We start from the raw sequence: 23,138 nt of genomic DNA, 5'->3' as shown, positions 1-23,138 counted from the left end.
TTCTCAAGATTTATAAAATCTTTATAATAAATAATAATACTACATATATTATCATAATACTACATATTAGTGTTTAATGTACATGATGCATAAAAGCAGGGAAAGAATCACGAAATAATAATATTTCACCTTGTTTCATTACATATAAAGGTGGTTAAGATAAAAGTTCAAATTTAATGTGTACGAATGTATCCATGTTCTTTTCAAATCTTTGCTAAAAGATTTTCAGAACAAGTATCATTATTTTTTTGTACTTTATTTTTCGAACTTTTCTTAATTTGAATTTGAAGCTCACATTGCTTGCTTTTCATATCCTTAAAAATGTATACGTATGCTTGTAAATCCCTTTCTGCAAGCAGCATGACAGTAAAGTAAATACAAGAAAGATACTTTAGCAGAAAAATATGCTTTGCGTGTTCGTGCGTAGTACGTTTAGCAAAGGGAGCAGGTGATTTTGAGCAAATACTTGTATTCCAGCGATAGTTTTTTCAATCTTTTGTCGCAAAACAGTTTCAGATGATATTCCATTGTTGCATAATATGAATCACAAGAATTTATTTCCGTTCTCTGAATTTACGCACTTAGATTTAAATAATCTCGGGTTTTTTTTTTTATAAATTATATCATGAATGGCAACAGTAAATATGGCAATCATATAATTAAAGAAGTATTTTTCAACATAATAGTCACACGTACTTAATAGATCGATACGATGGTAAAAGGTTAATGACGTATGATATATCTAATTATGCAACGTCTGTTGAAATTTAATATCATTGAGATATGCAATATAACTTCCTATCGACTAATTCCATAAATTGTACACCGCAGAATTGTACAAGTCGAAGTCAGAACTAATCTTAGCACGCAAACCTAAGTAAAAATTGACTCGATTAATATATTTAAATCAGACTAATTATATTAATGATATAATTGATAATTAAGATCTTGATAAACCGCAGTAGCTAACCTAGCAAATCCACGCCCACAATTTTAGTAAATAAGTTCTCATCATATGACGCAAATTATTTTCTTAAGTAAGCATACTTTAAATATTTTTTATTCCGAACCAATGCTCATAGGTTGCCTTTGTAATCGCTGTCTTGATGTTAGGGGTGCTTCCGTGAAACTTCACGGCCCTGGTCACGAACCAGCAGTCGAAGGTCGAATAGTATAGTGGTAGATGGTAACGACGTGAAACGTGACGCATATAGTAACAGTGTACGTCGAGGGGGATGTACTGGTATGTGGAGTGTAGAGAATCGACGTCGGGAACCAGCACAGGGTGGCTGACTTCGTCGAAGCGACGCGACGTCAGGGTGGATTCACGGGGTGGTTGGTAGTCGCGTGCTCTCATTGTCAGGTGAACAACTTTTGTATGGATATAATCGGTTTACCAAATATTTTTCCGAGTTACTGTTACCCGTATCGGGATCTAGCCACGTCTCCGTGACACGCAAAACTTCTGCATCGTCGTGAGTATTAAAGTTAATATTACCTTTTGCAAAATAACGGTGCACGAGCTCGTAGAACAGAAGAATGTTAGAGCTTCGGTCTGATTCTAATTGAGGGCAACGTGCACTTCATCGAATCAATGAGCGTCCCTCGAACATTTAAAGAATTATCTTGCATTTAAGGAAGACAATTGGAGACAATTACTCGAAAACTATATAAGTCATGTGATTACGTAATTTACATATGTTCTCCCCATTCTCATAATAATTGAGTGTTTAAAACACTGTTTCCTATAGTTATCACAAGTAGTATATTTCTTCTTTAATGATGAAGGAATTTCTTTCCCCTTCTTTGCGGAGGAACTTGTCGCTACGTAATCTTATGCAGAATGTTTTATTCAAAGGTATTTAATTTTTTAACAGTTATCTCGAATCGAATGTATGTTCTTGCCGTGTTTGATTCGGGGCAGAGAGAAACGATTTTGTGGCTTATTTGAAAGTAAAATGTTTAGCATTACAGATCGCAACAATTGTATATACATTGTTAATGGTCTTAATATTAAAAAGCACGTTGCGTTGAATTCCTCGTGAATTTACTCGTCTACGTTAATTTGAAAAATTATTACGCTCTTTTAAATATGAAAATTCTCTTATTAAAAGATTCATTAGATCCGAAAAATTCAAATGTACGATGATAATCTTTCATTATAAAAATGAAATTTTCGAAGCACCTCGTAATACGATTGTTGTTTCCACATAAAATGATATTGATGGTTTTATGCAAACATATCCTGAAGTTTTTTTTCATTTTACTCCCAGCTATTCGCATTCCCTGCTCGAATACGTTATAAAAATATTTTTATGGATAAATCGAACGTAACATTCTTTTATGTTACTCGTATTTCTATTGAATGTGTTCCGAATGGAACCAATTTTCAAAGATAAATTAAAAATTTAATTAATATATGTATATTAAAATTAACAATAGGAGGCAATGATTATATTGTGAAAATGAACTTTGCCCGTCCACTAATCGTTCTTCTCGTCGTATTTTCTGTTTCAAGCCAATCAAATTAGCGTTGTTATTACCTAAACTTTTACACCGAATATGTTTTATGCTATGTTAAAAAATGAAATAAATGAATTTTTCGTACGAGTCGCGAGATAAATTTTCATCATACAGAAATTCACTTATTGTTAGTAAAATGTTTCATCACGTAAAACATGTTTACTTGATGTTTTAATTTGAGCTATATCGTATAAAAGTCCAGGAACTTTCATTGCAATTGAAAATTATTAAAAACATTGAAAGATCGATTGTAACATTCAGCTGGAAAGGAATAGAAATAAAAGTATCGCGCGAATCAGCGAATAACTCTAGGCGTTAATATTCCTACGTGAGAGAGATTATTATATAGCCATGCAGATTAGTATCGCGTCTTTTTTCATAGAATAATAACTTGTTAAATTGATAACAGATGATAACGGGACCAAGTGCCTTGTCATGCGATACGATGCTATCACACTGTCTTGATATTGTCTCTTGATATTGAATATCTGCATCTGTAATTTTCTCGATTCGTCTACTTAAAGATAAATAGTAGACATTTCAAGTTTTATCATTAAGAATCAATGTAGTGTTATCAAGTGCGTAATGATATCACTAATTATTTGATAGTATCTAATCAATTAATAATTACTCGACAGTTATCAAGCAAAATTTTTTTCGCAATCTTAACGATTAGTACATTAGGAAAATTACAAGAGTTTTGTAACAGTTTTAACAAGAGATATAGATAAAGCAAGCTCGTTCGTTCTCTAACCACTTTTGAGCAACGTCCATTTGATTTTCAGCATAACCGCTCACGTATGTAGCACGTGTTCCCTTACACGCGATGCTCGTGATTTGTTCGTCCTTTTATTAAGAGGAAGACACCGGGACCGAGATGGCGCAGGATATCCCGGAGGCGACGTACGTACCGGAAGTGGAGGAGGATGCGAGAAAGGAACGAGAACGGCGGACTGTTGAAGAGGGAACGGCCTCGTGGAGACGACGAAAGGAGGAGTTGCTACGTCAAAAGCACCGTGAACAGCGAGAAGTATGCGTCGTAAATGACTATTATGTTAACTCGAGCACCGTTTATGTCACTGGCCTTTGCTGACCACGAGCCTCTTTGGCTTTACCAATTTCGTTTGGTGTGGTTGTCGGCGATCGGATGAAGATCAACACTACACTTTCGTATCGGCAACAACCCTTATTTTTCCCTTTGATGACATTTCTTCGAAAGCTCGGCAATAACCGTAGAGATTTACGAGGCCGTGTAAAAGATTCTTCACGCTACAATGGGATTTCATGTGGTCACAGCCATTCAAGCCCTGTAAAATAGAAATGGGGAACAATATCGAGAATGGTAGATGGCACTTAGGCTTGTCATCATAGTTTACTGCACGAAAATAGTCGAAGAGTAAAACAGTATGTTTTTGGTTCTCTCTCGGCTGTAAATTTTGCCAACAACGTTTGATACACAACTTAATGGAAATGATTTTCAGCGGAACGTTTTATTAAAAGGCACTAAAATTTTCAGTAAAGTGGTTTATACCTCGCCACGATTCAGATTTCGTTGCAATTGAAATGTTATTCCTTTTTTTACGTAGCCCGCGAATGTTAAAGCGAATCGTTGAGCGTAATTTGTATAAACCGTATCATTAGTAGCTGTGCTGTAATTACTGCGTATATTTGCCTTGGTAGTTGTAAGAAATATTTCACTAACGAGCGCAAATGTTTTCACTGGTTTTAATGGAACTCGCATGTACCTTTAGTTATTGTTAGTTGGACTACATTTTTATCCATCATTTCTAACGATATCCAATGTAAATGGATTATATTTCTTTCGCTATGATGAATCGCAAACTGTTAAACGACAACTAGGTTGACAGGCAGGAATTTCTATTACATTAAAATGGGAGACCATTATTTAGTATGATTAAAAACAGATGAAAGTAATAACTCCTTTAGTTACGTTCCTGAATTTCTTATGGGTTTTAATGATATATAAAAAATGATAAAGAATAAAAAATAAAAATACAAAACAAAATAGTTGCAAGGCTCAAATTTTTTTTTTTGATATAATCTAAAATTTTTTTATTTTAGTTCTAATGCATGTTTTAGAAAGATGGAATTTCTCTTTAAAAGGGTTGTAAATATCCATTTTATTACAAAAACGCCAGAAATGGGTGTTATCAGTGTGAGCTCGAATTTCTTCTTTACTAAAGAGAAGAATTTCTGGTTGGAGATACATATGTGCGTAGTGGCTAGCCAGCGAAATTCAATAAAAGATTAAAATATTCACGGTTGTAATGTGCATCCGAATTACTTATCTTGAAGCGCCAACGTTGGATTAAAAACAGTTGAATATTAGTAGTATGCTATAAAGGCTGTGCCAAGGAATTTTTCTTTAAATATTAATAAACAGGAGCATTTATCTGTAGATTACAGTGATGAATCAACATGAGAATTCCAAAATCCGTGACTTGTACCTCTTGTGCGTTAAAAGGCACGTCTCATTGCGATGCTCACAGAAAGGGATTACTCGACATTCTAATGAAAATGTTTCGCTAAAACCAAGTTAGAACAGGAATTTAAAGCGGTTCATTTTCTTTTTTGTTTTAAATGGCATTTATTAAGGTTTAGCATTATTCAAGTTTTTTCTTATATAACTCCGTAATTCTTTAACGTAGAATTACGCGGGAAAATATAAAATGTTACACTAGGCATTAAAGTAATCTTAACGCAAAATATTAAAGTTAGTTTAATGCTATTCCAACGGAATATATTCGGGCTTTTAATTTTCCATCTGCTAAAGTGTATTATCAATATATTAACGTACTTGTAACCGTGTTTTGGGAAAAGTTATTATCTCATAAGATTTCACTAGAGAAATATTGATATCCAGGGTAAGTTGGTGAAAAGAGGAAGTTCAGTTTTGTTCAAATCTTCAGCAGATTTATAAAACCACGCTGAACGGCATTGAAGGAAACTTCGCTCTTTAAAACTGTGCGGACAATATGGACTCGATATGCGCTCAGTAGAATCAATCTGTGTAGCGTCAGACAAGCGGAACGCGCCAGTGCAGTATTCCCAACAGTGTTGCCTATTTTGGATACATTTATTTTTATGTTAATTCTAATTAGTTCACATATATGCTCTTACATTTATCTACACTTTTTCATCATCAAAAGGTAGAAATTTGTAAATCAATCAATCAAGCAACAAATTAAATAACTGTTTCTTCCTCTTTACAGCTCCAGCAAATCTTGGAGAATTATTCGCCTTGGGGTAAACCAGGTGGCGGTGCTCCTTGTGCTGCAACCCTTAGAAAGAAAAACGTTCCTCTAGAACCCCCGGAATTATCAAAGTGTCATAATTTCAGCCAGGTAAAGTTTTAAACAATTTATGTACCATTTAAATAAAAAAATATCGAACTTGGATAAAGAGATATGTCATAATTTTCACTACATTTGACATAAATTCGATCGTCTCTGACTAGATAACCATTGACATTTTTTATGCGATACGTGGTTATTCCCTGCTTTTTTGTTATTTTTGCTGTCATTTTTACGTTGCTACACTGTCGATTCGCAGGCAATGGATTTCTGTCAATCAATGACATTCTCTGGTCTTGATAAAAAGTTTGTTGCATGCGCAATATCTTTCACATAGATACTGGGATTACTAACCTAATGATTAAAAATACATGCAAATAATCCAAAGTATGAATGAAATTATTAATCACGAGCGTAAATATTTAAACGAACTCTTTTTGCCGATTTTCGAGCTTTTCAATGTTCGTAATAAATTTCAATTAAGGACGAATTAAAAAACTTGCCACTCCTACCGCATCGCAGTCATGGACAAAATCGCGATAATAGTGAATATATTTTCGCAAATTGGATGCTATTCATTCATTATGAGTGGCGTTAAAAACAAAAATTTGTAAATCGATTTCACGGGGAAAACACACGCGTTGAAGTTCCGATTTGTATTAATCAATCACATATTTAAATTTTATTAATTGATTTTTTACAGTCACTCAATTTTTGCATTAAATTAAAGAGTTTTAATCAACCGACCGCTTGGCACTTTTGAAAATGTTCATTGCTTTTTCATTAAGTATTTTAATATTAATGCATGAAATGCGCCAACAATTTGCAAAGACATGAATTAATCATTCTCAATCTACAGTTTTAATCATAACCAGCTTTTCAAGTAGACACGGTTAATTATCATCAATAATTTAACCTATTATTCTCGTGCTAGCGATTTTGTCGTTGCAAGTGAATATTTAATTATACTTTTCTAATTCATTAGAACAAATAATCTCATTTTTCTTCCAGCGATATCTTACCTTCTATCCATTTAACGTGCTTTATTCTTACTAGGGAGCTTCTCCTGATTAAAAATTAACAGAACCATACGAAGCAGACGAAAGTCAAAGTTGTTTTATTTTTAATGAAAATGAAATTCTTTTGAAATTCCTCCGTTAATTCAATCTGAATGTTATAATTCACTGTATTACCTGAAATTCTGAATGAAATTTGTTTCGCTCGCCTGAAGTAACGTTACCGTGTTATCCATACCAACAACTTACCAAAGCAAAAGCCGCGCGAGAAGCCAAGGACGATGAGTTCACGAAATTCCGGGCACGAAAATCTACGAATAATATTATTCCTTGACGTGACGTTATATACAAATACAGATGGAGGAGAAAGTGGGACGGAATCGAAGATTGTTGGGAAAATTAGGGCGCCCTTGTTTGCAGAAAACAGCGAGCAATTCGCGTTGAAGGATGTCGTTCTAACCCTTATTATCCTGCCAATTACGAGAACCATTATCATCGTAAGGATGCATTCGCCGTTGCCCGATAATAACCGTGCAAATGTTTGCCTCCGATATGTTTCCAGTAACGCAACTAACCCGCGATCGTTCGTGATCGTGATTCGGGATCTAGTTCACGAAGATTATTTGCAATTCAAAGTTATGATAAAAAAAGATAGTATGCTACTGTTGTTACGTCTCACATATACTGGTCTGCTATTTTCTGTTTAAAACGTGTGATCGTGGAGTGGGTGTTTTATAGCAGTTCTCTTTATAGCCTCTTCGACTAGCAAATGACTTTGATCATTTCAAGAATATATTCAATATTATATGAAGACTGGAGAGGAAGACTATGACAATAAGACGAGAGTACAAGAATAAGACAAATTTCCTAGTTTTCATAGGACAGTTATTTTAAGATAAGGAATGAATTGTCTTTTTATTTAGTTTTCGAATTCAACATGTATCTTTTTGTACTCTTCATAATTTTTAAAATATCGTTTGTCATAACATTAAAATATCGCTTGTCTTGATAATTGTCTTTGGTTTCCAATCATCGTATTTCATATCTTAAGCACCATTTCCGTTAATGTTCTCTTTGATTAAAAATTCAATAAATCCTTCGAAAATCAGTCCCATTGCGATTGATATCACGGAAGTGTCGTAATATAGAGTGACTGATAAAAAAGATTTGTTGATGACAAGGTGGTGGAAAAATTGGAGAATAGCCATCGTTATCGCAGTTGTACCGATAAGATCCGGCGATATCGCCGTCACCTCGATGACGGTGCCTTTCCTTAACATCTCAAGCTGCCTCGCGCACGAAACCTTTCCGCTATCTCGATGGCTTATCGATCGGATCATATTGATGTTCTTTACATGCTTAACGATTGTTAGTTAACGAACCTCGAGTAGATCTTTCTCCACGATAATTCTCGATTAGTAAGATAATTTGCTTGTATAATTTCTCATAATTTTGTATTAGATCGCAGGAAATTGAGTACTATACGTTCATCGAGAAATTTATTATTGCAAAAGCTCGATGTTTCTCAGAAATCTTTTCTTCTAAACAGCAATTAGTCCTAAATAATAATAATTAACGTTTCCAATTAACGACACTTTTCGTAATCCATTTAAAGTTCAGGATATTTTCTAGTTTCTACAAAGATGAAAAGTTCGTGCAATAATAACGTAATATTATAAACGTTTCGAAATGAGCGAAGTCCAATCGTAGTAGTTTGCGTAAGAGAAATTTCGTAATGGTCTTTCCTTGTACGCTAAACGTGAAACACCTTTTTCGTGGCAATAATGTCGATAAAGAGAGAACGTCTACATAGTCCGTTTCCGGTCAGACCGTAGACGTATCGTTCCCCGATCACGTAAAGTTAGAAACGTTTCTACTAGCTTCAACAAGAAAGTCAATTTCTCTTGCAAGGAGACGCGAAAATTTCCTTGGAAAATTCCGACGAAAAATAGACTGCAACGTCGCGTTGTCCCTTTGTTTTAGACATTAGTCATTCTGAATCGACTGTCGAACTTTCTTTTGGGAAATTAAATTACATGAATAAGAATCGAAAATTTGATAATGTTGCGGGATGAATTTAACACTCGAACGTTCGTATTTCCTTCGAAAAACATTCCAGTGACATGTATCGGAAAAATCATGTGTACAAAGGTGTCTAAATGTGTAACAAGTAAATGGTCTATTAAAAGTTTATCGTAATGCTCAAGTGGTGAATTCATCTTGAATATTAGGATACAAGGTGCAATGATTTCGAGCACGTGCTTGAATGCGAAGCAGCCACCTTGTGGGTGTAGGAAACGAACCTTGGAAACTGCTTAATATGCTATGACGCCGTGTGCTTAGCTGGCACCGCTCTGGCCGTGGGGTCGACCTGGTCCGGGTGGAGTTCCTTGGAGGGATCCCAAGTTGCTGGGTGCGCGCTTCCTCGAATCTCTGGTACGCATATTCCTCGATGCGTTAGATATTAGGACCCATCAACGATCAGCTTGTTAGTCAGGCTTTGTTTCTCGTTCTCAAATTTGCTTGTAATTAGGGACTTCGGGTTTGTGTTCTTATAAATTTTACATTTATGTTTATTTATCCCCGGTCTGTTTAATTTTCATTTATAGCTAGGAATCACTTTAGCATACACTGATCGTTCACTTGTTCATAAATTCTTCTTACCTGAACGTTAAGATTTGTTGGAAATTGGCTGGAAAGTTGTACATAGGCTTTGTTCGTACACCTTCGTTCGTATTTATACACTTACATGGAGCTTGTAGATCGGGATTGCATGAGCCATTAGCAAGGGGAGATTGAATCCTTCGAACCGTACAGAGACGAGATCAAGGCGTGCTGGGTTTTCCGTCTGAATTTTTACGACTTGTGCATACGCAGGTTAAAGTCCCGTGATAGAAACGAATGCAACGACGCGTACCGTGTCGGTAGGAACGGCTGTAGGTTTTTCTATCGAGCTGGAATATCATCGTACACGGTGGGTGTTGGTAAACAGCGTTTGATGTGGAAATTAGCGCTTATATGAACATGCTTTCGAGGCACGGCGGTTGCGTTTCCGTGGAGACGCGGCTTCAATCGAGCACGCTATCCAACCCTAGTCTCCTTTCGGGCTTTCCTCTGCCTCTTAGCCTCGGCCTGGTCAACCATCCTCAAGGATGAAACTCTTAATTTTTAATTAACCGCTGTAACATCCCTGTACGACAAACACATAACTGTGCCACGTTACTGCGTAATTGAACGATCCTCTGACCAGCTTCCACAGCCCGAAAGTTTAAACTGAAATTTATTAGCGCGTTCCACTTCAGCCAAGTTTACTTCTTCCTGTACGTAAACTTGTCCTCTCGCTATCACCCTCCCTACTCCCTGTTTCTCTTCATCCTTTCCACTGCAGGTCCCTCAGCGCGTGAATCTTCCTTCACCTCTTCAAAACCGTTACGTTTTCTCTCTTTCTCGGCATGAAGCTGCTTCAGGGCATGAATTTATGGAAGGTTTTCTGTTTTTCTTCTTAACAAACCACACAGCCTTACTGTAACTAACCAGCTAACTAGAATGACATTGATGAATGAACGATGCGACCGCATTAAGTCAAGCCTAGACTAGCTAAGCGATTACTGATTATCTGATGATAGATTTTTCTTGTCAGCTCTATTGCCCTTCCTCGTGATTTACTCTTTGATTTTCTTATTCGTTTTTAGTTATTTGAAGAATTTTTCCCTTTAATTAAGTTTTCAACCTTCTGAGCTTCGTCCTTTTCTTTTTTTTTATTCGACATTGCAGATTGAACGAGCGATAGTTTCAGTGGTTAAGTCAACGCGAATCAAGATACGATTCTAATTTCAGCTTCATCGGATTTTGACGAACGATACTCAATAAATGGTGCTGTTACTTTTATCAAGACACTAGACACTAGACAGTCACTAGACAGCGATGGATTTAACAAGATCCAAAGAGTTGGTAGACTAGAAAAAGTTTGACAGGTTATATCTAATGGCACTTTGTTAGAACACTGCTACGTTGGTAGATGTTAGAAGCGATGAACTCGAATCGAAGACAGGAGTCTGACTTAAGTCGATTCGATTTGCACTGCACAAGCTGCATCGGTTGCAGCGAGTCATCACGTTGAATCCTTTCAGGGCTGGACGAGCAATTCGACCATCGAAAGGCTACACAGAAGGAGTATTAATCCTTTGCCCGTCACGAATATGAACAAGTTCTTTGATGATAAAGCAGAACCAGGTAAACGGATGGAAATTCTCGGTGTCGGCGTGGGAAGGTCAGCATCCGATTTCTAGGTCAGTCTATTTCCTAGGTATCGCTACGGATATGAAGCTGATACAGGATTCAAAAAATCCCTACAACGAGGAAGTTCAGGTGTACGAATTGACCGGGGGTGTGGAATTGGTCCCTCTTTTAACTAGCAGACGATATTGCTCGCAATCGCAATTGCAAAACAATCGTCACGTTGCCACCGATGCCACTCGACCTGGATACACGATAGACCCGTACGTATTATGTTTTCGAAATGAATTTTCTAGGTACTCGTTAACGCTTTATTACATGCATCATTTTCATTTCTAATATCCGATTTTTTATACGTTTTCGTCCATTCTTAATTTTGTTATTGTACGTCAGTGTCTTATCTTATGAATCGTTTTGATTTGTGGATACGTTCCCCATTCATGATTTTTTGTTCTGTTGTTTGGTAATGAATAATTTTCAGTTTCCTCGCCAGGTGTTCAAAGTTTCATTATCGTGTCGAGTTCAATCTCGACGTGTCGAAAGACACGCCATATCAAAATGCGACGAACCATGAGCCTACAATGCAGGTCTGGTTAGCGTTGTTACGCTACTCGGAGGATGTAACTGCATTACAGCAGTAATCAACCCATTGACCCGAACTCTCTCGACCTCGACAAGTTCAGCTGACGGTTCCTCTCTAGCATCCCTCTTCCTCTCGAATGTTTGTCAATGTTACAGTCTGTCGCTCTGTATGTTCGTCAACAGTTTTGCTTGCAATATCTTCTCGCTCCTCTCTCTAATTTTCCTCTAGTTTCAAGGTGTTTCGGCAACTAAGTGTTGAAAAATCGTTCGAGACGGCTGCCTCGGCGAGTATCGTCGTTCACGTCAGTCATTTCCCTTTTACTTTCTGTTTGCACTTTAAGATATTGCTTTTCTTCTCCGCCCCTCTGTGATCTTACGCTTTCCGTTTCGTATTATGACTCGATTTGTGTAATACGAAACGAGCGTAAGCGCACGACTAATTCTACTTGAAACGCACGCTTGTTTAAAGAAAATTTATTTACCACAGTTTAAATCGCTGTTCGTTAGAATTTGAGGGTTTTTTGAATCTTCTTATATATTCGCGTTATAATTATATACCAATATACCAATTATGAATTTGAAATATCAAAGACTGAGAGGATTTTTCTCTCGGGAATAATGTGTCTTGAATAATTTAATCATGATAATAACTACTTTATTAGTTCAATCAAATTTTAGCCGTAGAATATGGAATTATATAATAATATTTTCATAGATTCTACAATTATAGAACTACATTTCCAGAATCTAAAATTATATCCTATAGTTATTCCATAATTTTAGATTCAAGATCCATTATTTCTGAGAGGACAATTTTCTCATTTTCTGACGTTTCAGATTCATCATTGGTATATTGATGAATGTTTCTCTTTACTGACATCATGCACGTCTATGACTTTTGGATCAGCGCGAACTTCCGTCAAAGTTTGCACATGAAATTTTGCAAAGTAGCGTTATTAAGCTGTCAATTAATCGTTTTGCCATTCTGTGCTCATTGAAATAATGTAGTGGAGGGCATAGGGAATATTGTTTTATCATGACGTCGTTGTACCGATTACAGATAGGAACACTGAGAGACTAATGTATAACGAGACACTTTGATAGCGTTTAATGGAATTTTGTATGAAGTAGCCGCTAGCGGCGTGTTACGTTGTTTATAATATGATTGGACGTCAGCGGAACACTGTGCAATTAATCATTGTTGATTATCGACTCCTTCGTAGAAGAAAAGGTGACAGAATCAATGCGATATATTTTTCTTTACAATCTAATCTATTACACCATTTAATTTATTCTAATCTAATACACCATTGTCTTCTTTTCGTTCATAAAATAACAGCGAGAGAAGAAGATATGTAGAGAAGGAAAATTTTAGAAATGGGTGTTCTAATTCGATTCTTGCGTTCGTTAATGAAGGGACTCTTATCTCGCAGAACGATTTTTGCCAATGTCTCGCACTTATTTCTACTGTCAGTCCAGCGACTAAACAAAATTTGATGTTGAGCCAAAAAGACACGGTCAGCAAACCTTCCAACAGTTTCTACCTTGATCTTCTGTAACTCCTTTATAAAGTTACAAGTTTAAAACAAGTATCTCTGGAAGATAAAAAAATTCTTTTCCATTGGCTCGTTGCGTGTTTCCTTTTAATTAGTGGTTCGTGTTCCATTTCAGTTATGCAGATTCTAAATATCTGGAAAGTTGGAAGTTGCCATTTTCCAACAACTCGATAGAACTTCAATTTATTCCGAAAGTTTTCTGATCGTTATAACCTCCGTTGTTTTCGTTGGTCTACTTTCGATTTATCTTCTATTCTCTTCTTTATAACATGGAGGAAGATTTCTTCCAGCTAGTAAAAAGCCAACCCATCCCAATCGCAAAAAAGAGGGATTGGCCCTTGTAGAATAAAAATATTGCACTCTCATCGGAGTTTCTGGACTTTTATCTGCATAATGTCTCGCACGCTAGTAACTATTAAAAAGTAAATACCCTCAGCGAATCGCTGTCCGACGTAGTCTCGTAGGGTAACATGGCGCTTATCTCTTCTTTGAGAGGCTGGTTAAATCTTCCAGGACAGATGGACAAGGAATTATTTCGAATTCACGCTTGAATTTTTAAAGAACGTAAATTGATTTTTATAATTTTTTTATAGTACTTTATTCATTTCACGAAAACGAAGAGCAAAATCGTTTCATTACATTTTATCATGAATTTTATTTATTTACTTTTATTGAATTGTTGCGTCATCGTACGAGCCTCTTGTAAATTGATCAAACTGATCAACTTTTAACAATTTCTTAATTTACTTCCACGATTTCCAATTCAAATACTAAAGTCCAACTTGCATAGCAAATTCCAAGATAAATTAACAAAATTCTTTTCGTGGTAATATCATTATTTTTTCTGCTTTTCAGTTTATGAAGTCGAACAATGTGGGTTCTGAATAGTTCATATTGCATCAGTTTTACATTACTGCATGAAATTTATTTGCTCGCGAGAAAACATTGATAAAATTGCACGAAATTACGGTACTTGGATAATATTCGCGTAAAAAGTCAAGTATGGTTCACAAACAATATTGCAATAGTTTTCTGAGGGCTGTAGAAGTTTGTATTGCGGTAGGTCTCTCTCGTAAGTGGAAGCGCGGTAACAAGTAGTTGGCAAACGTGTTTGCTTCATACATTAACGTCGTAAAAAAGGCTGCTATCGTTGCGGCGACCATTGTTTTGTAGACACTTTTCTTGCTTCTTACGATTCTCTTAACGTGCTTTCACATTACATCGTGACGTTTGCCAACTTTTTCAACAACGTGACTCGATGAAAGTTTTATAGATTCCAGTGAAGTTTATCGGAGAAATAGAGAAGAGTTTTCCTTTCAACAAGAAAGTTGTTTCAAGAGCCGTTCCTTTTTCCTTGTCCGCCATTTATACTCTACTTTGTCAAAATATTAGTCTGCTTTCTGCGCTGGATTTTAAAATCCATTTCAGCGGATTAAAACTTATTTTCTTGTATTGAAAATAACATTTAAGAGCATTTGAAAATAGCCCGCGTTCGTTTTGAAGTGAATTTCACAACACTGGTATTATCGTAACTTCCCATACAAATCGTAATGAATGTTGCGGCCATTATCTGAACCAGCGAAATCAAAAGTTATCGTCGGAATATTTATATCAGCCGGTACAGGCGAAAGCTTCACCTGCGACTATCCGCAATTTCACCGCAGTTTTCAATATGTGCGAAGCGATTATAGACCACAATTTCGGCCGTTTCTGATCGAATGTTCGATCGATAACTATAATTTCCGGTTAAACGTTTTGGGAAAAGATGTTGTTCACGCATGAGCGGCCTTCTTTGAACACCAAAAATTCAGAACACGACCTAAAACGCGTGATTCGTTTCGACGAAACTTTGATTTGTTGCGTTACACGAGACACGTGTCCGGGATGCAGGAGCAAAACAACTCGGAGCTTTCGTGTCACATTTTTTTTCATTTGCCAAAGTCATTCGGATCAATGTGTTTGAAAAGCAAGAAGACGTAATGAAAATGACGAACGAGTCGAATAATATTGAAAATATTGAAATCTGCCAAGCTTATCTGCGTCGCTTTTCTAGATTGCGATCGTTGGAGGTTGAGAATCGCGAATACATCGCCGAACTCGCCGAGCAAGTGCAACGAAAACGAGAGAAGGCATTGGTAAGTGTATTGCAATCGATAATACGTCAAGCTAACTCGATCTCTAATCCACAGATGACTTGATAAAATCAAACGATAGCGTACTGCGTTCGAAAGTAATATTTCCAATTTTTGAATGAATAATAATGTATTCGCTATTTTGGGATTTCATCAAGTTTCGATTGGCAATCGCTTAATTTGATTCGATTCTACGATGTAGCTTGTAAAGGGATGATTTTTATTCCAGGAGGAACAAAAGATTGAGTTGGAAAGCTGTCGAAGACATTTCGATACCTGGAGAAAGTTGTGGGGTCGGCCGGGTCACGGTGCACCCATAGATCACGCCCATCGTAACAATCTCTACAACATTCTCTACCATTCAGCTATCTATTGAATTTCTACTTGCTGCACTGTGCAAAATCAGAACTGCATCTTCCACTTTCTTTTCGTGCAATGGAGGAACTTGTACGAAATCTCTTTATGTTACGGGAAGAATTGCTACAGGACGAGCAACTATAAAAGATAATAGGTTCGCGATTCTACAATACAATACGACGATAGAACGACGGAGTTGCAGGTTTCCTAGGAGAATAGATCTAGGAAGAATGGAATTTAGTAAGTCTTCGAGTTGATAGAGAAATGATGGGTTGTTATGAAATAGTTTGAAGCTGTTTGCAGCGAAACAAGAAGAGAATGAATCGAAAGTTGCGGATCAGAAGCGTTCAACGTAACACGATGTAACTTCATAGGTGGAAATATGGAAATGATGATAATGTGTATGATAATACGCGAAGCAGTGTATACTGCGAAATTAATTAGAGATTTTGTAGAATGGAGAATGGACCGCGGAGAATGTAGAATTAGTTAACAAGATTTCAATTGTGCTTTCGAGATTCACACAGATTCACGTTTTTATTATTTGTCGTTGCATCTCGTTATTTTGAAAAAAAAAACACCAGAAATAGCGTGTTTTAATATTTTACATGCGTATTAGGCACACGTCGCCATAAATGTATATCGAACTAGCTCGAATTAACCATGTTTACACGCGTACGGGAGATGCTCTATTTTGAGTTGTTTTTTAAATATTTCGTCTGTCCATAGAAATATGGAAGAGAAATCAGTACGCGTGGTTTTCGCAAGGTAATACATGTCGAATCGAGTGAGAAGAGATGTCGGGTGAGCTATTAAATTTTATGAAAGCTCTCCAAGAGCGGGAGACGTTTGATAAGGTAGAAACGTGCTACGATTGACCACATTTCAAAGGAGCAATCTTGAGAGAACGTGACTACCCCTCAGGCCGATGATTTTTAAATTTCATGAAAGCTAAAGAATTTGGATCTATTCGTATGCGTGTGTTTTGTGCGTGTAAACGCGTTGACTGATCCAGGGATTCCAACTTCGAAGATAGTCAAAAGAAATGAATCGCTGCTGTCGATACAGCTGTCCTCGAAAACCTTTATTGGTTGCTTCGGTTCACGAGCATCAAAGGACGAAAGCTAGCGGGTGAGAGGAGAGAGGATAGAGAAACAGCCGGGCTTATAAAACAGTTTGCAATATCACATGCCATGCTAAATGGTTGTGCGTTTGAACACGGCGTTCAAAGATCTCCAGTGTTCTATAATATTTCAGGAAAATACTCGATAGAGGTTCAACCTGAAATGCTCTCGTTACTTGTGTTGCATTGAAATTAAATGAAATTGCATTTAAACGATCTGGGATACATAAATACAGATATGATTAAAAAACAAATTTTCGCTTTATTTTACAAACAAGATATAAAGTGGGAGAAGTAATATCGTATAAAGTGTACCTTTCACATCCTGCAAATTCTATGTCTGTTTCCTCGTTCCTGTAAAGATGATTTCTTCTTATTTGAATATTTATTGGTAAGATATTGCACATTACTCGAACGAAAATAGTTCAGTACAAAATATATGAAAACTATTTCTTCGTCAGAAACACTGATTGTTATTAATGAAAGCACATGTAAAGTATAATGAACCTAACTAACAATAAGGTCAACTAACAATAAACGTCTGCAGGTTTCTCTATTGAATACCGGCTCAATAACACATTAATTAAATTAACGATTAATGATCAATTAGTGGACAATCTGAGAAAAAAGACAGAATCCGCTCGATTCTACTGGGCGCCTCGAATTTAATTTGGATGTTGTTCCGACAGCACGGTGCAGTTTCTATTCCTAAACGTGTACCTTTGTTCCGCCGCCTAGCATAGAGAACGCTAGTTTCATCCTTTCCAGGGTACCTTTTCCTCCCCCTAGAAAGCCACGGAATCCAGCGCTGTCGCGCATCTCTCTGGTTACGATCTCTCCGTCCGAGCCGCAGCCACCGCCGGCCGAAAGCTACGCTTTCCCCATTGTCTGACTATTGTATTCCGTTACCACTGTGTGTCCGTTCGTTTGTATAAGAGTGATTCATTTTCCGCGAAATATCAGTTCCTGCGCCGCATGAATTGCAACTCGCACGGCCGCGTAAAACCGCCGCGCATTGCAAACCCTTCCTCCCTTCAACACATCCACCCCTGTATTCCACCCTTTTCCTCTCGTTGTCCTCCTCTTCTATATCGTTTATTCATTTCTATCTCTTTTCGTAGAGAGCGCGCATTGTCGCGAAATTGGGTCGGTCGCTTGCCTGAAATGAGATACGCGACCAGTGTCGGTGTCGGTGAAAATTGGTCATTGCTATCTCGTTTTCTCCTACATTTCCCCCCTCCCATTTTTTTGTACCCTCTTTCTTTCGCGTCCCTGTTTGACGCGTATTTAGGGAGCGACGCAGAATGGAAAAACATCGCCCTTCCTTCCGGTTAGTTGTTCGTGGAAGACTCTTTAATTTCCGGCTGAACATTCGAGGAGAGCCGAATCGCAACCACGGATCGCGTATCCCAAGTGTACTTGGCATTGTACCCTTAAACAGGGATTGCAAAGCTACCGTATGAATTTATTTTTAAAAATTAACAAAGGTTCTACAGTCCTGAAATAAAAATTCCAATGTATATTTATTTACCAGGGTTTAAATAAGTTTCATGTACGTTTATATATGTAAGTTTAATAACATGAATTGGAAATTATATTTAAAAGGTTTTTTTATAATCATACAGGTAATGGTGTCGGATGGCGGATATAATTTGCCAGCTCTTCTTCCACTCGTCCCAGAAACGTCATCATTTTCCTATGTCCTCTTCATTCTGGGCCATACACCATCTCCTTCCATATCAGTTGGATTGTGAACGCGATATCGATAACAAGTTTGACAGTTTCGTGTATGGATACGAATACATGCTCGTATATTCCGTTTGAACGTGACGCTCTCCGCGCATAGAAAACGCATGTGTATCGCAATAGTATATCGATAGTTTGGTGTGCGTAGAATATAGTTTTCGCGTGTGTGCGTTACCTTTTTCTTTTACGTGCAAACGAAATGAAAATCTGGATTAAAGGGATACTTTTAGGAATCTGAAGCAACATCGTGTTATGGTCTACGAACGGTGAGTCGTAATTCTTATTTCTCATTCTTTTTTTCTCGGTGTCTCCTAAATAATTATTCGCGTATCGTTCGAGTTCGAATAAAAATTAATAGCAGCGTACGGGAAATTTATCAACAGCCAGTAATAGAACCGAATTTTCGTACGGCGTTGCCAACAAACACGAATAATTTTGTCTCATACAGAGATACGTGACCGTGCAAGCGACGGAAAAATTTCAGTCGCACCGACCACGAGTCCGATGATTAACAGCTCGGCCCTTAACGAGCACTTCGGTTCTACTTAATTAGAGATCGGGTAATTTATACGGTAGACGCGTTTCACGTTCACCGGTGACGTTCCTTTCTTCCTTTGTAGCAACGCTTCCTCCCCTATCTCACTTTTATTTTTCACCGTTAATTGTCCCGCGGCCTTAAAGAAGTGTAATAAATTTTCGTCTCGCGAACCTTTCCATACGGGCGAGGCGGCGCAGCGATTAATTATTTTCCGCTGTTTTATGTACAGAACTCGGTTTCTTTGTTCGCGTGGCAGAATCGATCTGCTTGATCAATACGAACAAAGAAAGCGCAGGTAGGTTTTTCCTAGCCATCGTAAAGGCGAGGAATATAAAATATTTCTTTTATATTAGAACTTTTAATTTGATTAGATGCGGCCCTTTTTATCGAGATTCAACTAGTAATTTCTGTAAGAGCCACCGTAACAAATTTATTCGATGAAAAGCCACTCTCAGGAGCCCGTTGCGTTGCACGCTGTGAAATTTATTAGTTTTAGAACCGATAGGAGATTCTCTATTGTATCGTCGATAAGCTTTTTGACAGAATTGGTTGCTCTCGAGAATATTGCCACTATAAACAAGAAACGCGATCAATTTTTAATAGCCATGGATTTTTATTACGTCAGGGGGGAATTATTGGCCGTTAAATGAAGTTAAACGAGTTTCTTATTGTTTCTCTCTGACCGAGCAAACAACTTAAAACGAAGTTTTTTTCTGTAAATACGTGAGAACTATCTTAGAGGCCGGCCGAATTTCAAGTAGCTTGAACGCGAACTGAAAATAAGTGGGTCGAATCGCAATTCCACTCGGCTAGTAGGTTTTTTGCACGGGCTGGCAGACAGATCGATCTTCGTCTTGCTGAGATCTGCGTCGAAATCGGTTTTCCTAACCGGGAGTTACCGCGAACGCCGATAATTGATTTTACAAGTTTCAGTTGGCAAAGCCTTTTCTGTCTGTTTGTAAATCGTCGGCTCCGGAGTGCAAGCAATAGATCGCGAAATCACGAAACTTTCGCCTGGCGCACGAAGCCCATATCGACCGAACGTTTCTCCAACCGTATAGATAGGAACGTACGTAATATTTGTTTTGCCGCGATTCGAGAGTTGCTTAGAACTCGCTGCTATGATTGATTGCTATTGTTTGAAAACCGTAATTCAGATTAAATACGAGTCGATTCAAGTATGAAGAACTGTTAAAATAATTGAGGCATTCAGAAACCACGCTGATCAATTCCACGAAATTCAAACGTAGAAGATGACAGTTTGTTAAATAACTTTTGTCGCGTTTCGATTGGTTGCTGAGATGTAATGCAAGTGATTATTTTATTTCTTCTATCGAAGAGTCATTTGATTGATAGAAATGTCAAAGTTTGTAATACGGCTGAAGGATCACATTATTATAGGACAGGATATTTATTTCATGTACTTCGCGTGATTGTTAGCTGTTCAAATCTCCTCGTGTCAACGTGGAGCTCGGTCATAAAATCTCCAAAATTGGCTATTCGAATTTGGTGCGCTTTATTGAGATGTGATTTACGATAATCAACGATAATCAAGAATAACGTGGACTAAAATGGTATATATTACTTTGCGATAGTAAATTCTAATTTCGCGGCTATTTCGCTCGCGTGAGAAATGTGACAGAGAAAACATAAATTATCGGTGACGATCGTTGGCAAGGAGTTGTACACGTGCTCGTCTTACGCGGCTAGAAAACTTCTCGTTCACGTCACGGAACGTACCCGGTGAATTTAAATTTCGACACGGCCCTGATTCTGATTCTCATCTCTGCTCGTTGGCTTCACGTTCGTCCATTTGTCTTCGTATCCACGTTTGTGCCTCTACCACCATTTTTATCGAGTTTGCTGGTGCAACCGGAATTCAAGTAGATACGAGCTCGCGGCCCGAGATCGCGCGGAATACCGTTCAATTGAATTTTAGTTAGAAGAGAGCTGCGTGTTGCACGATCAATGTCGTTCATCGTTCGCGGCTAGCGCCGTTAACTTTTCATGATTCGACTAATTTTCAAGGAAATCAGAGATTACTTTCCAATGATATTCTATTATTCTTCTTCGTATCTCTCTATTTTCGAGTAAGTTTGTTATCGCCTTCTCTTCAATCTACGAAGCTCCATTTTACTGATCTAATTGTTTTCAGTGCTCTATATAAAGATTTTCAAATTTACTGCATCCTTTCTTTTCTGTCTAATAACATCTTACACGACGTTTGAGTTAGATCAATTCGATTTGACTTAATCAAATGTAAGTAAAATGAATTAAGGGATAATATGATTCGACGAGAAGGAAAGTTCACTGATTTGCCCATCTTCAGTTTCGTGTCGAGCCGCGAAGAACATGGAGTAGCTTGGTCAAATGCATCAAGATTTGTTCAATGATTTTCACAATGCAAGATCGTCTCTCTTTACAGAAACAGCATCTTCGTTCGATCTTTTATCAATAAATCTTCTTAGTGTCAGGAAATATTTCAGAAAATACTTCAGTCGAGTGTTTCATCCCCAATATTCGCCTATCTGTTCGTTATATATTGTACGTAGAATTCGAATTCGATGAAATCCTGCGATATCGAGAATTTCAGAAAAAATATAATGAACGAAACAACGAATCGCTGATAAACGGGGTGGGAAAGCAAAGCGACTCAAAGAGTGAGATAGCTGCATGGATCGCAACAATTTGCAAGCTATCAAACTGTTGAATCGATACGATCCGATACCTGTATGACAGCTGCTATTGAGAGCGTTGATGACTAGAAGCTTAGTAAAGCGCGCTATTGTCGCTGAATGGGTATTTTATCATGGAAAATCGTGATTAAGCGTCGGGATTGTAATATCGATCGATCGACCCTTTTGGTTCGGCGTTCGTTTCCTCAAATTTGATATTTCCCCAGCCAGAGGGAATAACAGTTACACAGATATAAAAATGAAAAAAGTCACGAAACTTTGGATGCGGTCGAGCTTTTTCTGGCAACGGCCGGCAAGATGGATAGCCGAGAGCGCAATGACGAAAGAAGGAATGGTGTAACAGGAATTTCATCAGGCAAAACGTTACAAACATCAGCCTGTGTTATTCAGCCACCGCCATGGAAAACACTCGCACGATTTTGCTAAAGTTACATTAACCTCGACGCATTCGAGCCGCGAGTTATTCACGGCATTTCGAGTAACGCGGTACATTCTCCAATTAATTTATCTCGCTGGAATACGAATTTCCCCGTTACATCCGGCAGGTTGAGGCTGATGAACAAACATCCGTTAAAAAGAAACAATATACGTGTTTCGGAATGTTGCAGTTCGTGTTTACCTCTTGACATAATGCAATGGCGATCAATTCAGATTAAACGACTTAAAAAATAATTACTTATTTATTTTGAAAATTCTCTGTATATCTACATCAGATGTTGGGTCGTTCGGAAAGTTTGTATTATTCTTTATGCTTGATAGATTTTATTGTGTATTCGACGAGGTTAGAAGGAAATTGTTTATTGCGTCGTTCTGATAAATAATAAAGCGTTGAATTTTTAGTCAGGCATTAAGTACAATATTTACATCTTAAACAATCGATGCTTTTAGCTTTTCATAGGAAATGAATTGTAATGTTTAACAGAATTTAACGTAAGAAAAGACTGTACTGTAACAAAGAGTACTAATTAAAAACATATGTGAATGAACTGATGGGTATTGAAAAGTGACTATGGAATATATGCAATTTCAAGGTTCCTACATCATTGTTGAACGACGTGGTATATTTTTCTGAAACGTACACAGGCATTTTTATAGGTCAAAAATATCGATCGGTGAATTATTTCGCTAAAAAGGGTCAAGAACTTCGGGATATTTACAGGCGGTAGAATTTCTTTATTTTTAAAATGATTCAAAGTGAAATTCGTGGGCCTACGTGTTTCGTCGTCGCGTCTCGATGCACGCGACAGCTCGAGTTTTCGTGCATCACGAAATTTGCTGGAAAATCCTGTTGCCACGCTGGTGTATGAATAATACATGGA

General features: G+C 37.4%; 1 protein-coding gene across 2 annotated transcripts; it reads left to right on the top strand.

Moving 5' to 3' along the window:
- Positions 1 to 1,119: 1,119 nt before the first annotated feature.
- LOC138187821 (uncharacterized) lies at positions 1,120 to 18,283 on the top strand. Of its 2 annotated transcripts, XM_069128996.1 has the most exons (7): positions 1,120 to 1,475; positions 3,309 to 3,553; positions 5,757 to 5,888; positions 10,984 to 11,086; positions 11,160 to 11,352; positions 15,281 to 15,362; positions 15,589 to 18,283. In XM_069128996.1, the coding sequence occupies exons 2-7, from the start codon at positions 3,401 to 3,403 to the stop codon at positions 15,733 to 15,735; spliced, it is 810 nt and encodes a 269-aa protein (XP_068985097.1). In that variant the 5' UTR covers positions 1,120 to 1,475; positions 3,309 to 3,400; the 3' UTR covers positions 15,736 to 18,283. The 2 variants fall into 2 exon arrangements, with proteins under 2 accessions (XP_068985097.1, XP_068985098.1); XM_069128997.1 differs by lacking the exon at positions 1,120 to 1,475 and having other exon boundaries at positions 3,252 to 3,553.
- Positions 18,284 to 23,138: the final 4,855 nt, after the last annotated feature.

The sequence above is a fragment of the Bombus flavifrons genome, chromosome 15 (genome assembly GCF_040668555.2).
Source record: "Bombus flavifrons isolate JBK064 chromosome 15, iyBomFlav1_principal, whole genome shotgun sequence".
NCBI lineage: Eukaryota > Metazoa > Arthropoda > Insecta > Hymenoptera > Apidae > Bombus > Bombus flavifrons.
Note: the sequence above shows the minus strand (reverse complement) of the source record. Positions and strands in the feature narration are given on the sequence as shown.

Bases quoted from the DNA above. Each gene is read 5' to 3' on its own strand.
- LOC138187821 (XM_069128996.1), top strand. From the start codon at position 3,401: ATGGCGCAGGATATCCCGGAGGCGACGTACGTACCGGAAGTGGAGGAG. The intron at 3,554-5,756 runs GTATGCGTCGTA...TCCTCTTTACAG, and splicing joins AGCACCGTGAACAGCGAGAA to CTCCAGCAAATCTTGGAGAA. The intron at 15,363-15,588 runs GTAAGTGTATTG...TTTTTATTCCAG, and splicing joins GAAAACGAGAGAAGGCATTG to GAGGAACAAAAGATTGAGTT.